This window comes from Oryzias latipes, chromosome 8 (assembly GCF_053564925.1).
Source record: "Oryzias latipes strain Hd-rR chromosome 8, Olatipes_Hd-rR_3.1".
NCBI lineage: Eukaryota > Metazoa > Chordata > Actinopteri > Beloniformes > Adrianichthyidae > Oryzias > Oryzias latipes.
Genome location: NC_136244.1, coordinates 16,054,191 through 16,071,889, shown reverse-complemented (window position 1 = coordinate 16,071,889; position 17,699 = coordinate 16,054,191). Strand labels below are relative to the sequence as shown.

Genomic DNA, 17,699 nt, shown 5'->3' with positions numbered 1-17,699 from the left:
ACTCGTATGTTCATTTGTTACCAATAGAATCAGTTTAATTCAGCTCCATCATCTACATAATCTGATTTTAGCAATTTATTAGAAAATGATGGACTAAAATATATTTAAAAAAATTTTGAGTGCCTATTGTGGGGTTTTCTTTCATAACCATTTTTTGTGTGTATTTATGAGGTAAACAGTAAAACAAATTTGACAGCCAATACAAATGAGCCATAAACTGTACCAATTTAACTATTTTTGTCATTTAGTAAAAATTAGGATTAAACAATCAGACGAGTGGAGAAAAAATGTTTTATTTACTTTATTGGCTTCTTCAAAAAGTGACAATAGCTTTTTTATTGCATAAAACTAAAACGTCACAACATTGGCTTGAATAACAGCACAGTTTGATATCTGGCTACAATACCGATGAGCAACATGTACTTTACCCCTGATCTAGTAGTTCAAATACATTTTGTAAATAGGCAAAAAATATATAACTAGCAGTTCTAAATTTAGTTTTCAGTATATGATGCACAGGCATGCTAGAGCATTAATTACAAAAAGCTAGGCTCTTAGGAAGATTAAGGTAGCGTTAAATGTAGAAGTAAAAAAAAAAAGATATTCATAGTGTTAGTGAAATGGTACAGTGAGGATGTGTAACGTCTGAAGAAAGATACAAGAATCAAATCAAGATTATAACAAAAAGATGAGTACACTCTTTACTACACCGAACTGACAGTAACTTATTTACCTTTATTGGCAGACATAAATGCTCTTCTTTGTGACATTGCTTAGCCAGTAGTGATGCTTACAAAAAAATCAATGTGCTGCAAAACGAAATTGATAAATGCCCTTAAGAGTGTTAAATGTGCTCTTACTCCCCCGTTACAACACATCTGAACATTTCTGTTCTGATTTTGAATAAAGTCATTAATCACCTTAACAGCTGAAAAATCTCAGGAGGGCCTACAGGAGGGAATACTTTTGGTACGTCCAATTGATTGATAGCAGTAAATACTGGAATTAATTGCACCTTCAAAAATATACTCAAATGCTCAGAACGTTACAGGCATCTTTTCTTTTTTGGATTGAACAGATACAGGTATTAGGATTAAAGTGTTTGGAGGATAATCTGAGGCGAGAAGATGGTTATTTATCTTTGTTTACAGTGGGACGACATAACTGCTTTCACAGAGTAAAGTTGTGACACAAACACGCCATTAATCGAAGAGCAGGTCGATCCTTAACTGACAATAAATCGGCTGTTCTCCTTTTTTTCTTTGTTTGAAATACAGTGTGTGCAGAATGTATTTGGCAACATTTCTTCCACTTAAAACAAAGATTGTAAACGATAAAGGTGGATAACCGGTGGGAGAATATAATGAAGACATTCTACTGTTTTTTACAAAACATCCAATCTGTTTAGAAGGCCTCAAGAAATTCATAGCTTTGTCTGTACAGTATACAATTATCAAGGGTTCTCTGAAGTCCAAACCCCTCTCCTACATCTAGGTTGATTTTTTTTTCATTAAAACAGCTGTAATTACACTTATGGAAGGAAAGAATCTGAAGCACATTGTTTTTACATACTAGTGTGTTTCTCCTGTGAATGCAGCCGCGCTCCCCACTAGGAGTCACATCCCCTCTAACTGCTGTGCTGCAGGACGTCTCAAAGGAGAGAACACTTCTTGCTCTTCTTCTTTGCAGGTGGGGGGCACAGGACGGCCCGAATAGCCTCATCGAAGACCGTTTTAAGGCCACGCTGAGTCAGGGCTGAGCATTCCAGGTACTTGACAGAACCTGAGGAAGAAAAAAAAGACAAGAGGAGCCTTTGAGTCCCCTAAAGAAAGTGGTTCTTTTCTGATCCCTTTTATTTCAACAAATTCATCCAAAACATGCAGGATGAGAAAACACTCCTACCGATCTCTTTGGCCATAGCTAGACCTTGGGGATAAGTGATGGGGGAGAGTTTCTTCTCCTTCAGCTTCTCCGTAGTTTCCTTGTCATCTCTTAGATCCAACTTGGTGCCCACCAGGATAATGGGAGTGTTGGGACAGTGGTGTCTCACCTCTGGGTACCACTACACAAAAACACAAAATCATTTTAACAAAAAGATATTTCCGATTGCATAACTGCAACAATTTAAGGATAAAAAGTTTTTTACCCCCCCTTAATAAGCTTAAAAAGCAGCACTCCTGTTTTGTGAAAGATAAACAAAAACTACGCCACTCGGGAAAGTGCAGTTTCCTGTGCGTTTCTATCTCTCCAAAACATAAGAGCCATGATGCTCGCGGCTATGCTGGTGTCTTTAATTGGGATCCAACTTTACTGTTAATGCTGGATGTTTTAAATATTTAACAAAAAAGTGTAAGAAACACAAAAAGTAAGAAGATTGGGGAATAGTAAAAATGTAGCCTTAGATATGAATAAAATGTATGTGTTTTGGGCCAGTTTTCTACATAAAAAGCCAATCAATAGTACACATCTCTTGAAATTGTTCTTTAAATACACTTTTTTTTTTTTTACAAAAAAATAAAAATAAACTGTATATGAAAAAACACAGGTCTGTATTTTAATTACCAACATTAAAAAAGTCAACGTGTTCACATCTGTATTATTAGTGTTTTTTGCTCAGGCACCACTAACCTTGGCACGGACGTTTTCAAATGAGGCCGGACTCACAAGAGAGAAGCAGATGAGGAACACATCCTGTAAGACAAAGACAAAAAAGGTTCAGAGTCCATGAAATTCATTTCCTGTTGAGCAAAAAATAAATAAAAATAAATAACCTATCGCTAAGGTGGTCTGTTTAACTTTCTTTAAAACCCTCTTCTACATTTGAATACCACAAATGCTCCCAATTAATTATTTATAAAAGTTATCAACTAAATAACACCTTGTCTGACTATTTTTGTCATTGTACCGTCTGTGGGTAAGAAAGTGGGCGGAGTCTGTCGTAGTCTTCTTGTCCAGCTGTATCCCAAAGGCCCAGGTTCACCGGCTTCCCATCCACCATAACATTGGCAGAGTAGTTATCAAACCTGTGAGAATCAAGCATTCATAAAAACTCAGTTATGTCATTCAAGCCTTGCTACATATTTCTGAATTTCTATGATCATTAGATAAATCAAACAGGTTTTTTGGGGGTCAAAAATCAAAGCCTTGTTCATCAGCAGTACATGTTTTCAGCTTGTTCTTGAATCAGAATAAAAGCAGAATGTACATTTATAAATAATCAGAATGAACCAAAGTGTTTTGAGTGACAAATTCCCAAAAAGCCACAGATCCCACAACTAAGAAAATAAACTAGCTGGTTGCACTTCTGGTAATTTTACATAACAAATGCTTCTCTGAACCCAAACAGCTGCCTGTTAAAAAAGAAAGTGACTTCTTATGTACAAGGAAACTAATATTCCCCCATAAGACCAGTTGAAGAAATGAAACAAAGACACAGTTAAGCAACAACTGTCCAGAAGAAGAATGACAGACAGCTTAGCCATTATGAATAAATAAACACTCACACTGTGGGGATGTACTCTCCTGGAAAGGCATTGGTGGTGTAGCTGATGAGTAGACATGTCTTACCCACAGCACTGAATAAGAGAAATGTTATGTTCAGAATTCAGGAAAATAAAACATATACAAGCTGTCATTAAAGTCAGGCTTAAGTTGTTCGATTATTTTACATTTACAAAGCTAAAAACAGTCCAAGCATTTTATTTAATAACATCAAAGTTACTTGAAATAATTACAACCATTAAAAATATAGTTTCAAGTTAAATGTGGACACTACGCAAAGTTTGGTTTTTAACAAACTGAAAGGAGGAAGTCTGAGAGTCACATTATCATCCGTAGGATAAAAGCAGGATCAAAATAATCCAATATCAAAAATCAATAATTGCCAGTTAATCATTTATTATCATCTCGTAGGTAATGTCAGTTTTATTGAAGCACTCCTGATAGAATGAGTGCACTGATTTCAGGAAATAAGGTTTTTTTTTCTCTTCCAGGCTAGTTGATGAGTAAGCAGATATTTTAAACTTTTGAAACTTTAAAGAGAACTGGTGCCTTAGAGTTTCTTCAAGTCGGAACGGAAAACAAAACAAAAGTCGGAGAGGTCGAGGGACGACTCCGCTGCGGTGGGACCAGCCGCACCCTCGACAAGACGTTACAAGTGTGTTTACCTCTAGCATATTACACATCAGTCAGACTTTCAATATTAGCTCATTGACAATCCTGTCTTTAAAATATTGCAAACTAAACCTACTAATTTAACTATTGTGTAACACAAAAACACGCCCGTGTCAATACAACAGAAGAAGAAACAAATTTCAACTCTTCGAAAAAGTACATATAATTTTTGCCCATTTTGTTCAAAAATAACTTCAAAACAAATCTAAGATCAATCTAACTCTATTCACTGATTTTGGCGTAAATAAATAAAAAAATCTGGAACATTGGATCCAGAACGGTAATATCAGGGGAAAAACAAATGCAATACAAAATGTTGTACATTTCGAAAAAAAAAGAAAAGAACTTGAAAGTCCAATATTTAACCGATAACTTGGCTAACTTTACAACTCCAAAAATAAGACGCAACATTTATGTCGAATGACAACTTTTCGACATCACTGGCGGTTTCAGGGTTTGATACCAAAACTGTCGATTAAATGTTAAATATCACAGTGAGTTTAGTTAGGTTCAACTTACCCGTCTCCAACAACGACACACTTTATGGCCTGCATTGCGCCGCAGCTACAGGAATGCTAAGTTAGCCCAGAGCCAGTTAACGTTAGCTCGGATAGCTTGTCCTTTGTCCGCAACTCCTCTCAAGTGAAACTACCCAACAGTCTTTGCTAACAGTCGACCGCGCTAACTCAAAACTTTCTAAACGGAGAACGGCTTGTTAGAAAATAAAGTTGCGGCGACTCAATTCGGACTTTAGGTCAACTAAACTCAGAAATTCCCTGGCAACATTCCCATGCTTTCGTGAGCTGCTCTATGAGTTATGGAGCAAAACAGCGGCCACCACCCCTATAGCTAAAGAGAAAAAAAAATGAAGCCAGCTCTACAAGATAGGGCATCCGGCGCACGCCCACAGACACCTTAACCAAAGAAAAGATAGCCTCAAACTAGTAGTAAAAAAAAGGGTCAGCTACTCTGGTCTTAAATATAAAGCTTAAAGTTATATATAAATAACATTTGAAAACTAAAATATTACATTTTGGTTTAATGAAAACAAAATAAAAGAAATCGTCGAAGACGGAATATTTACGGTGTGACACCTAGGGTGGAACTGACGTCAGTTTTGACGCGTCTACGGTTCATTTACGATTACAATGGAATTTTTGGTGTGTTGTTTAATTTCCCTGAATTATGCCTTTCAGGCTGAAAAAGTTTTTTTGGAGATGGAAGGATAGCTTGCTCTCCCACCCCTACACCACGATAAATTCAATTATACCATACCAGCAAACATGCACTGTATTAAAAAATAAAGTAGTAAAAGAAAAAAAAAGTCAATGTGTGCCTATTCTAATACGACAAAGATATTTAGCTTCAAAAATGTAACACAATCAATGATTAGTTGGTCATTGTATTTCCAAAAAGTCTGTAGTACTTTGCTTCAGTTCAAGATTTTTTGTGTAGTGAACTTCTGGAAAACAAACCAATTTACCTGGTTTTGTAATGGTGCAAAAACAACATATATACATATTTAGTAACTCAAAAAACCTCTTCTATGTTTCTGTTTGTTTAGTTTTATGAGAACCATAGTAGTTGTGTCTAGGACGTGTTTTTTTTTTCCTTAGCCACCACCCAGATCTGGAAGTCCTTTCAGTCTTTACTCGGGGTTTTATTTAATCCTGGTTTTACTGCACTTCCGTGTGTCGCAGCGATGTCTGTCCTCGGTAGAAAACTAACAGGGTGGAGTAGATGCCAGTACAACGGCAGCAAAAGACGGAGCTCGTTGAGGGTGAAAGATAGAAGAATGGAGCTTCATCCAACACTTGCAGCCATTGTAGCGTCCCCTTGCCTGTTGCCTTTGTAAGCCAAGAACACAGCGCTCAGGGTTGGGCTTTTATGGCGAGTCTTTCGTATCTGGTGCTCCGGTTTTCGGGCTCCGCTGGTCGGACTTACGGACTATTCTCCAAAGGCTTGACGAGGACTTTGTTGATATTTTTTGATCTCGCATGGCGGCTGAGAATACGATTCCCCTACTTTTACTTGGTAGCCTCAATGGTGTTTAACGTCAGATTACAGGTAAATGTTTACACACTATTTTCAGACTGACGGTCACGGTGAGCTTGTCACCATGCCAACAACAGCTGTTGGGGGGCCTCGATAGGGAACCTTTGTTCTTATAGTCAGTTAATCCCAGGTTAAATTGATATATAATCTCTACTACGTGCTGTCCCATAAAACTGGGTTCATGAAAATCATCTGTTAATCGGAAAAATAATTTACTGACATTTGATCAATAGTGAAACAAGTTCATATTCACCCATATTTAGTGTTTGTATCTGATCTAAAATAAAAAACAGTAGTCTGTAATGTGTAATCAGTCAGGGGAAACAACAAAATAGATTTTTTCAATCTTAAATATGAAATATTAGCAATAATTGATACTTTTATACCACAGAAATGTAGTATATCAGCTTTTTTCCTTGTCCTTTGAATGTGCAAAATGGAAAATGTGACGTTTTTGTCTTTTTACAGGTCCATATAGAAATCCATTGAGTCTTTAATGCAAACCTTTGGACTTTAAGAAGTGAACGGTAAGACCTCCCATGCTCAAGATGGGCTGACAGTGATTTCTTACAATCAAACTTGGAACAGAAGTTTAAATTTGGAACAATGTCCAAACAGATAGAAGTTTAGGACTAACTATAGAAATGTTATTATTGATAGAGATGTATATATACAAAACACAACCAAACTATAAATTTGAATCCAGCAGGGATCCACTTGGATGTGTTGGGGTTTAATCATGCCAAATGTGGGTCAGATTTTCCCCTGCGTGTATGTTTCTATTAATATATTTGTTTATGTGTAGTTATATGAGTGTATATTGGTTGCATCAAATATTTCTTTTTTTAATCTTCCCCTACTTTTCCTTTTAAAGTATGCGTCCGAAATAAAATACCATCATTATCATCAAGCTGGTGTCTCAATGCAGTAAAGTGACGTGTCTTCTTCTCTCCTCATCAGTTCGCCTCACAGAGATGTGCTGCCTTTGCCGGTCAAAGGTGGTCATGATGTGCGGAAACGGAGAACCCGGTGAGAACTGACTCATGGATGTGGATTGGAAATAAGCCTCGTAGTTACTGATCCAGTTTAAACTGTGAAGACTGCCCTGTTCTCTCTCACTGACAGCGACGAAACAAGAAATTGAGAATGAAATCAGATGATTGTCTCTTGCTTGTACGCTCATTTATCCGACGTGTCTCAGGTCACAGCCAAAATCTGGATGCACTTTGCTTTCCTCTTAGAAAGGTTTATCTTCACAACAGGATATAAACAAGCCTGTTTGTGGCTCTGACACTTTACGTGAGGTTGAGATTACTTATACAAGCGGTACATGTTTTTGTTTTTTACAGATATTTGAAGGGAATTTGAGACGCTTAGACTGGAAGTCTTGCATGTACAGGATAAGCAGAAATGTTACACTGCTTTCTTCTCATTAACAAGTTCATCTTTTGTGATTCTGTGTCTCAGTACGACTGGAGAAATGAAATCATTATTACTTACACTGTTGCGTAACTGTTTGATTGGTTTACTGTCAGGAAATTTTAAAAGGTCTTGAGCACCGATCTCTGATATTTAGAGTCTGTTGCACCAATGAAAATAGTTGAACTTTGAAGAAATAAATGAATGAGAGCAACTTTTTCTTTGAACTATTGTTTTTCATATTTTGAAACATGTTTTAGGTACTGTAACAAAAAATGTTAAATAAGACTATTTAAAATGACTAATAATTAAGAAAAATGTATACGCACCTACACATAGCATTGAAAATGCAGCAAAGTATGATGACCTAGACTTTTGAGATTGTTCAGGAAAATCGTAAAAAACTACTAATAAAATACATTTGAAAACTGCAAAAAGTGAATTTTAGGAAAATATGTTAATTTTTTATTTTGCAAAATAAACAAAAATGTCTGTTTAATTTTAGTTGAATGACACATAATTAAGGCTTTCTTGAGATTTGAGCTAGTTTAACAGGGAACTTTCCAGCTTTTGATCATGAAAAAAAACCTTAACATTTAAGAAAATTGTTTGTTAAGCTGTGCGGCATTTGTTTGGTTTTGACAACCCTTGTGACAAAAGTATTTTTGGCTCTTTTTTTCATCCCACTGATAAAAAAAGTATGTATTTTTGTGTACAAATCTAACTTCTTTTTATATGGGCTGGTTTTGCAGTGGAACCTGAGATCTCTGGAATCAGAGGGCCTCCTGAAACCCAATATCTGCTCTATAAATGCATAGAGATGACTGCTCAGAACTACTTTATATAGATTTTTCTATGACCTTTCTTTGGTAAAAATCGCATTGAAAAAATGTTTCTTTTTCAGGTTTCCTTTCAAGGCAATTATATCTTTATTTTCTTCAAAACAAACCTTTGTTCCATTAAAGTCAATCACTGGCCTTTAAAAAAAAAACGTTGGTCCAATTTGAACTAGTCAGGAGCTTTCCAATGGACAACAGTCGGGCTTTGTGTAAATGATTGTTTCTCTGTATAATTGATATTATACCATAAAAGTGCTACTTCTTTTTCTTCTGCTGGCCAAAGAAGTTGTGGTTGTAGCACTGTCTGACCACTAGGGGGAAGCAGCCAATACGTTTTTCAGTGCTTTTACATTGACAATCCTTGTGCTATCCTATGGGGTCAAGATGACCATTGACGTGTTATTCCTACCATGAAAAAGGTGGATAAAGGTGAAGAGGATTTCATGTAATCCATGGACACCAGTGAAGATCACAAATCATTGAAGAAAAATGTTCAGCGCACTTTCTAGTGGGGTCTAGATGACCCAACTTCCAATGTTGCCTAGTGCACAAGGGTTAATGAGCAAAATTCAGCAACTGTCAGTCAGTTTCAGAGTGGGTGAGACTATATCATAATAAATTTGTCAAAAAATTCAGGAGTTTATAGCTCCATATATGTTTAGTCTTAAAATACATTTTTTACTTTCTTAGAACTCATCGCAAAGACCAGATATGTGATGACACAACCCAGTATGTTTTTTTTCTTCACCTTTAAAAAGAAAAAATTCAAGCTATGTTTTCTTGATGTATAATGTCTCCAGCAAAACTTCCAACTAGTCACTCATGTGCCAGGCTGCAGCATAAAACCATCTATAGTTGCCTAGGCAACTCAATTTCCCAGTGTGACAGTCAAACCCCCCTTTTCTAGAAAAATAAAAAGAGGATTTATCGCTCGGGGATTTGTTGGGGAAATATTTTAATAGGGTTTTCATAGAGGACTGGCAGAGGGAGGGATGTATAGATGAGGGATAAGTGAAGTTATCTTTACCCTGTTTTTGCCCACCGACTGTTTGTACCCTCAGAAAAAAAGAGGGGGAGTGGGATAAAGATAAAGTTTAGCCTTTGGCATCCGGAGCAGCTCACATGTTTTATTGAATGGGTGAGAATGAGTGATAATACTGCAAATGGAAATTGTTATGATGGGACCCATGACTGCAATGCAGTATTTTAATGTGCAACCCACTTTCACACTCATTAGTCTTTGAGCCCAAATTTAAATTTGTGTGAAAAAATGAAATTCTAAGCTTTTTTCTTTTGGAAATCTGACATCTTTATCAATTAAAATCCTTGTTTTTTATTGAATCTCTAAAAAACAACAACATTGTGTTGTCTTAACTCAACAAACCTTATTTTTTCATGCAAAGGTATTTATTTGGGCAAAATTTAAACACTTGAATCCAATTGTTGGAGACTTGACCAGAAGCTCTTCTTTTTGTTTTCATTTTAGAAATACAAACTATTATAAAAGTTGAAAAAAATGCATACAAAAAAGTATATACAAATGAAAAAGTACAGCTTTGGAGAATAACTTTTCTGTATTTTTACCAGTAAGCAGTGTTTAGCACAAAAAAGTTATGTTTGGAAAAGCTGACATGCATTATTGAAGTGGAGCTGCTTCTCACTATCTCATGTTAAACTTAATGGTTGACAGGAGTCACTATAACTAATGAGGACTATCTTTATGCAAGATAAGAAATATGAAGCAGTTTGATATTGCATGCAAAAGACATAGCTATTATCTTCAACAACAAAGTATTTTGTTCATTAAAGTTCCATCCAGCTCATATAACAGAAAAAACAAAAGTTTTTGACTCAGACCTTTGTTTTATCAAAACCAAAATGCATTCAATTTCATATGTTCAGCTATTTATGTTTCTGCAGTTTTAGTCAAAAAACTATTTAATGAATTTAAAGTTCCATTTATTAAACAAACAGCTTTATTTGTTCCGGAGTTGAGAGGAATTCATCCCACCTGACACTGAAGGGTTTTTGTGTGCTTACAACTTTTGAACTTCAGGTAAAATATATATATTTGTAAAATATATATATACATGTTTGAGTGTAAATGACTCACACCACATGTAGACTCATTGCTTTGCTGCATTTAAATGATTTTTCTTTATTGATCAGAGTTAACGTCAGTTTGTAACATATGATAAAGCATTTGGAAGACATTCTAACACACATGCATAGACAGAGAACAGACAACCATACATTCATCTAAATGATGTTAGCTACAATGCATTAACGTTGATGGTCATGTAAAGTTTTGGTGAGACTGTCTGTCTGTATCGGATGCCGATGTTCCCTTTAAAAGCAGTTCTTGCTTTTACCCCAACCTTGCTGATGGAGGCGAAGAAGCATATGCAGCACGAGCAAAGCGCTCTCAGGGAGGATATCAAATGCAGTAATGAGATTTGAGCTGACCTGAAAACTATATCAAAGGAGTGGGGGGAGGAGGAGGAGAAGAGGAAGCAAGAGAACAAGGGAGGAAATTTGGAAGAAGAGGAGGAAGGATGGGTGTTTACATTCACAGATGTCATTTTGTGATCTTGAAATGGGTAAGAGGCTAAAAAATGACTTAATTAATAAAAATGCAAGTGTAAAATATTTTGAAAAAACCTTAATAAAGATATTATTAAAGACTGCCTTAAAGATTACCCACAATTATTTGCTTTCCTGGCAGCAATACAAAATATGTGATTTTTTCTAATCTTAAATTTGTAAGTTTTGGTTGGAAAGAAAGACAACATGATGTTCTTAAACTGGTGGATATTTTTTTTGTATTTTTTTGTAGTCTCAGAATTAAGAAAAAAAAGTAAATAAACTAGAGCACTAGCTTCAAGTGAACTTGTGTGACCTTATTAACAAGAATAATCCCTCTTTGGGTTTTAACTGCAGCAAGTTTTGGAAGGTCGTCCTCCAGACGTGGGGTCTCACTCACAGCTTTACATTCAAGGTCTCTGGCACACACTGCCGCCTTTGTGAGCCCACATAAAGACTCCACTCATATGTGTCCTTGGATCCAGTGAATCCGCTCAACTTTGCCCTTCGGTCAGATGATGGCAGGAAGGACGTGGTGGCGATGCAGGGCTGGATTTTTGAACTTTGGAGGGAGGAGGTCCTGCAACACTCTGTGACCTCTGTCACATTAGCCAAAATGTAGCACCATCAGCCCCTTCAACAGGAAGAACATGGGGGGCCCTGGTTTTGCTTAATGTTGACTAATAATTGGTGAATTTCCAATTACAAAAGAAGATGTATGTTTACCTAAGAACTTTGTATTTCTTTATCAGATAAAAGAAAAAAACTATTTTCCATCTCGTCTTTGATTTACCCAAAAAAACTGTCCGTTTTTTTGAAGTGGCACTACTAAAGCTTTTTTTTTTTGCCATTATAGATAAACAAAAAGCAAATTGATTCTAAATATTTGTTCATTGATTGTTTAAAGGTTTCCCCACCGTGGTTTAACATCGATCTCTATGTGGTTGAGGGCAAACATGAAGATGGAGGAATGTTAATTTCGAAAGACAACTTGTGTGTTTCTAAAAAAACAGCAGAGTATCGAATGAATAATTAAAGGAAAGGTGGAAGTCTTACTTTGAAAGGATGTGATTTTAAAGGGCTAGGGGTGCTGGGGGTTGTTTATCTGGGTAATTAAATGTTGGAGGGGGGGTTGGAAAGGAGGAAGGGGATCACCCCGGGGCATTTTCACAGTGACTGAAGCATATGAAGCGGTTTGACTGCTCAATCAGGTCACGTGAAGTCGGTCAGGAGCACCACAAATATTTCCCATGATAGTTGTCCTAATCTGTAGAGCGTGCACCACCCCAAGGGTGTTTACTGTCTGCAGCTCAGGAGACAAGCCACACATGGTCACTTCAAGCCACTGGTGTATTTTAGTGGTCTTTTTACCCAGTTTTTTTTTTTTTTCATGCAAATCTCAAAAACCCAAAGTACACTCTCTATAATGTGACTGAGACAGTTTAGTTGTTTAACTGCATACATTTTGAGCCTACGTGTTAATTTTTGTTTATGACTGAGAAAATCTGGGCCATGACGAGGTTCTATTTATGAGTCATAAACTCATAAACATGACATTTATGAGGAGCAGAGCAAACTGAATGGGCTTGTGAGAAGCAGACCCAGGAGCATGGAAGCTTTTAATGAATCTTTCAGTGAGGATGTTCTGTTTGACAAATCCTGCAGTGGTGGGCAGTAAAACATTCATCTAGCCATATTCTCAAGCTATCTGAAAAGTTTTGCACATGACCTATTTAACAGTTGTAGTCAATTTCCCAGCTTGCGGTTAGTATGAACTGCTTTACAACAATCCCTCACTTCAAATAGAGGAAGTAAAGGAAAGCGTGGTAGTTTAGGCCTCAAAACAAGGCGAACTTCCAACAAAATTTCCCGCTAACTAAATATTTCCTATCTACATCCATGTTTTCTCCGGCCCTTGCAACACCAAACAAAAAAAGTATCAGGAAAAGTCTGGTACGGCGATTTGTTTTGCCCTTCACAAAGCGTTGCTTATCTCTAAAGTTTCCTTCAAAATACAGGATTATTTCCACAAGAGTTGCTAGAAGCCTAAAAGGCAAAGAAAACAAATACTAACTGATGTCTAAAACCTCATATCCTGTCTACCTCCAAGCAGAAAAAAATCCAAAAACTTAGTTTTTTTCATTTCTCTCTTATTTTTATATTTTTTTTACCACTATAGTGCATTAATCTGGATTGTGCTAGACTGATGAATCTCAGGGTTGTGTGTAATCCTTTCATTCTGCTGATGTACACTTGCCAAAAAAAAGTCATTTGAGCTTGTTATTGTTCACCGATGCTCTTTCTTTGTTTCCTCAGTGGAATTCCAAAGCTTCTTTCACATACAGTTTAAGTTAAAAAAAATCCGATTGGCCCAATTAAAATTACAAGAGTGAATAAATCTCTTTTCTTTCTAAATAAGCCAAGAAGTGTGCGCTAACTTTGTCAGTAGGACTGATTGTGTTATGGCTGGATAACGCCGTTCTGTTTAGATTGGGACTGAGACCCTCTTCTCAAAGTGACACCTCCGACTAAATGAATGAAGACATTAAAACATCTGTTCGTGCTTGACCATTCGAGTAATGCACACGGGAAGTGAAGGCACTCCTTCTCCGTGGAAGCAGGAATGCTATAATTAAAACCACGTGTGTGGAAAAGAAGCCATCCCTTCAAATATAGGAGTGTGCATGCATGTGATCTAAAAGTGCACTTATTTTGAAATACAATTAGTCTCTGTGGGATTTTACAATGCCAGCATGCAGTCTGTTGAAAGCATCTCTTAACCCAAACTATTTCAGTTATGTTATGCTTTTGTTTATCTGGCACCTTTATTAGTTCAAATAAAAACACAAGTCTAGAATACTGACAAAATAAAAGATTTAGGATTACGGTAAAGCCCCGTAGACTAGTATGGATTACTTGTTATGCATTATTAAACTCAAATATCATATACCCTTCTTTACTTTTATTATGATTATTATTATTGTTCTAAATAAACACAGTTATTTTAAAACAACTTTTGTTTAGATCACTATTTTAAGCTATGCACTGGTAGGAAAATCATGATATCTAAAAATGTATACATTAGATGATTGCATTTTGCTGAATTTTGCGACTAATTTTTAGCCACAGAGTTGTGTATGCAGAACTTGAAAATGAAATACAAAGATGGAAAGTGAAAAACTGTTGTTTCAAAGGATGGGTAAGGAATACGTTCAGTAAACCATCCTATAATTCAGTTTTGACAGCAGTTTTTCCTCCCCTTTTAGTATGGACTTGAAGAGCATGGCCCACAGCAACTCCCTGTTTGTAAATTCATTCCGGGTGATTTGACCAAAGGTCGAACAATCATTATCGATTGGTTTGTTTTTAAATCTCACTGCTGTCTGGAGTCACGTGATACTTAATCGGCATCTAGCGCTGACGTGCAGTACGGGCATTGACGTGAGTTAAGGATGGTGACAAAAAAGGTTTCCTGTGTGGTATTTCAAACTAAAAGCCACGTGTTCAATAACAGAATGTGGGATTTTATTTTGGTTGAAACAAAACACACTTCCGGTTATGTCTTTCCTTCACCACGGTTAACTTGACGCTACTTTCCAACCTGCTGTGGCAGTGACAGCGGAGTGGAGGCGCATTTGGAGAGACCTCGGAGGCGAGCTCCGTCACTGCTGGTTAAAATACGACCAGCTTCTCCTCCAGAAACAAATCTCTCTCTCAGTGACGGGGAGACAGACGGTGACGGGAGGAGTTGGCTGCCGGCTGTGAGGCGTAAATGGCCACAATAATACCAAAAGAGACGCTGCAGTTAATGAGACTACCTGTATAGCAAATGCGCCCTGTGCGTTTTGGACGTATTTCTTTTTATAAGATACACTCGACGGAGGTTTCTTTCTTTTCTTTTTTAATTCTTTGGTCAGTTTTTGAAAGATTTTGATCTACCAGCTGCAGTCATGGACGACGACAACCAAGGTACGTTGGTTTTTAGTGTCACAACTACCTCTGACTAAAAAACGTGTAAAAATGATAACAATAATAATATCAACAACTATTATTATAAATGCAAATAGCTCCAATGACTACATTTACCAAGATTTCTGATGATTTCTCCTGGATTTGTTGAATTTGAGCAAAAAGATGACTTAAAAGTTAAATGAGGATGAGAGCATCACAGTACTGGAGACCATAGCTTTCTGTTCAGACTTCTAAGTTTTGTTAGTTATTACCCCTAGATCTAGCTAAGATCACTTTACTTTGCTAGAATTCATTTTTTTAGCTTTTAGTTTTAAATGAAAGTCCTCCATCAGGGACTATAGCAGACTTGATTGAAGTACTTAAAAACACAAAAACTGCTTTGGAAACTTTGAGCAGGGCACTTTCAGAGTGGAAGCACTGACAATAGTGTTAAATAAGAGACTATATGCAGCTATAAGCCTTATTTTTTAATGCAACAGCATGTAACGCATGATATTGATGGAATACCAGATTTAGAATAGTAATCTAAAACAGAAATTTTCCTGCAGGTGAAATTCTTTATCCTGTGTGTTCACTCCTGCAGGATATGACTAATTGCAGGGGAAGAACCTACATGGCACCTGGGTATAAAGCTGTTGGTTGAGCGTGGCTCATGTCCGTGTAGGACCTCAGACATATGTGTGCTGTTATACTGCCAAGCATAGCATTCTATCATGTATGCATGGCTCAAATGTCTTTTTTTTAAATGTACTTTTATGCTGATGGCATCTTTTCTCTGTGATGATTGACAGATCTGAAGTGATAGTGTAGTTTATTCTACAGTCTGTTCCTTTTACCCGAAACTCACTGTATTACAGATTTAGCCAGAAAATCAGCTTCTTGTGCATTAAACAGCGTTTGCGGCCTAATAGTTGGAAACGAGTTAACACCTACTCACACCCACGTATGTGGCCACTTTGTGTAAGAGATGGTGTTTGCAGGTATGAGGGGAAAGCAGACCGCGTGACTCGGTGCTAAGCTTGCTTGGATCACAGGGAAAAAAAATGCACTAGGTGACGGGTTGGTTAAGAAAGTTTCTCCCATGTTGCCTACACTTTGCCAGGCCACAAGCTGAAAAGGCAGCAGCAGAGTGAGATCTAGTTGTAGCCGCAAAGAAGCTGAGATGTCTGAAGGGAAATGGGAAATGTTTGAGTGAGGAAGAAGTGCCAGAGTAAAGATGGAAAACTGCCCATGATGGATGGAACACTGCCAAATGAAAGCCGGAGAAAAAAAATCTGCAATGCACTGAACATTGTTATTGAATCAATCTGTTTTACAGGAGACTCATTCAGTAGAGTATTCTGGCCTGATTTACCCCCCAAAACAACAAGTTGTCTTCTACAACCAGCTGTCAAACTGGGTCACATTTGCATGAGGGACTCATTTATTCCTCCATTCCTCTCTTTTATCTTTTTTTTCTTCTTCTTGCTTGGATACATATCCCCAAAACCATCATCTGGAATGATTCACATCCCGCTTTGAGTGAAGCAACACTTTTATGAACTGAACATTTGTCCACCGTAACCATAAAAAAAGGGGAAACAAATGCACTGTAGTTCATCTGAAATAAACCCCTTTTCTGTGCATCAGCATCCCATTTTTTCTTGTTTTCTCTGCATTTACAGGGTTTACTTTTGGTGAGACGATGGAAAAAAGAATTGAATAAATGCCAAAGGTTTTTCACACCAACTCCCATCTCGCCAACCAAAGTTGAACGGATGTGGAGGAACATTTTTACAAGAATGAGCCTCAGATTTGTTGGTTTATCTGTTTGTTCTTTGTCTAATTAAAGAACATGATGACTCACCTTGGCAGAATTGTTTGCTCTTTACAAGGTTTAGAGATAATAGATTGGTAGTAATCTGCCTGACACGTGTGGCATTCAGCTTCACAAAGCCTTCTGCTCCGATACTCTCTCAATGCACAATGTGGGAACAAAAGACCGAAAGGCTGCATTGGAGCTTTGTGGCACAGTGTGGCTTGCTGTAAAGCATTCCTGCTCTGCATGACTGCATTTGACAAACTTTGCTTCCACTGCTTCATTACTTTTCATTACGGGCTGCTTACAGTGTGTGCAATGGGGGGTTTGTGGTTTGAATCGGGGCTTCACTGTCATGTGATGGCTTATGATTTTTTAGGCTGCCGTGCTGAGTGATAACTAGTCATTTAAACTTGGCGGGTGAGTGTGTGTGACTCCATGTTACAGAACGGGGTTAGGAAGGTCACCGCAACTCAAATCAGGCAGTGAAGTGCTGAAATCTTTGAACGGATCTCTTAGATTATCATGTTTCAGCTGCAGGATGGCTCGAGCAGTTTATTGCAATAAATGGGATTTAGGATTCTGGAAAATTAGTTTAGCTTTTCTTCATAGGCCAAAGTCTGTGAAGTGGTGGAGGTGGGAGATCCCCAAACCGTCTGGGGAGCAGTAAGGCTTTCCAGACTGAGAGGTGGATTCACCTGTGTTCTAGGAATTCAAAGGACCCTAGTTTTAGACATACAGAAGTTGGGACAGATTGTGAGATGGTGAAAGATCGAGGCTCCAGCTGACAGTGATGGTTTTGTGGTTGTTAAGAACCAGAGGGGCCAGCAGGATGTCAGGGACCCACAGTACAGGTGGTG

At 37.4% G+C, this 17,699-nt stretch overlaps 2 protein-coding genes and 1 long non-coding RNA gene across 3 annotated transcripts in view; 2 read left to right on the top strand and 1 right to left on the bottom strand.

Annotated features, from left to right (window-relative positions):
• Positions 1–286: 286 nt before the first annotated feature.
• Positions 287–5,289, bottom strand: rac1b (Rac family small GTPase 1b). The gene is made up of 6 exons (XM_004071446.5): positions 4,693–5,289; positions 3,504–3,575; positions 2,906–3,023; positions 2,629–2,691; positions 1,903–2,062; positions 287–1,782 (listed from the first exon to the last, which is right to left on the bottom strand). The coding sequence occupies exons 1-6, from the start codon at positions 4,725–4,727 to the stop codon at positions 1,652–1,654; spliced, it is 579 nt and encodes a 192-aa protein (XP_004071494.1). The 5' UTR covers positions 4,728–5,289; the 3' UTR covers positions 287–1,651.
• Positions 5,290–6,722: 1,433 nt separating this feature from the next.
• Positions 6,723–7,861, top strand: LOC101159265 (uncharacterized). Its single transcript, XR_909161.4, has 2 exons — positions 6,723–6,755; positions 7,189–7,861. It is a non-coding gene; the product is annotated as an uncharacterized LOC101159265 (long non-coding RNA).
• Positions 7,862–14,640: 6,779 nt separating this feature from the next.
• Positions 14,641–17,699, top strand: part of cyth3b (cytohesin 3b) — a 32,955-nt gene continuing 29,896 nt past the window's right edge. The window contains exon 1 of the mRNA XM_011478211.4: positions 14,641–15,038. Coding sequence (XP_011476513.1) covers positions 15,020–15,038 — 19 coding nt within the window. The 5' untranslated portion in view covers positions 14,641–15,019. The remainder of the gene's footprint in view (positions 15,039–17,699) is intronic.

Coding starts and splice junctions, on each gene's coding strand:
- rac1b (XM_004071446.5), bottom strand. CDS start 4,727: ATGCAGGCCATAAAGTGTGTCGTTGTTGGAGACGG. Junction 3,024..3,503: donor GGAGAGTACATCCCCACAGT/GTGAGTGTTTAT, acceptor TGATTCTCACAG/GTTTGATAACTACTCTGCCA. Junction 2,063..2,628: donor TTGAAAACGTCCGTGCCAAG/GTTAGTGGTGCC, acceptor GTTTTTGTGTAG/TGGTACCCAGAGGTGAGACA.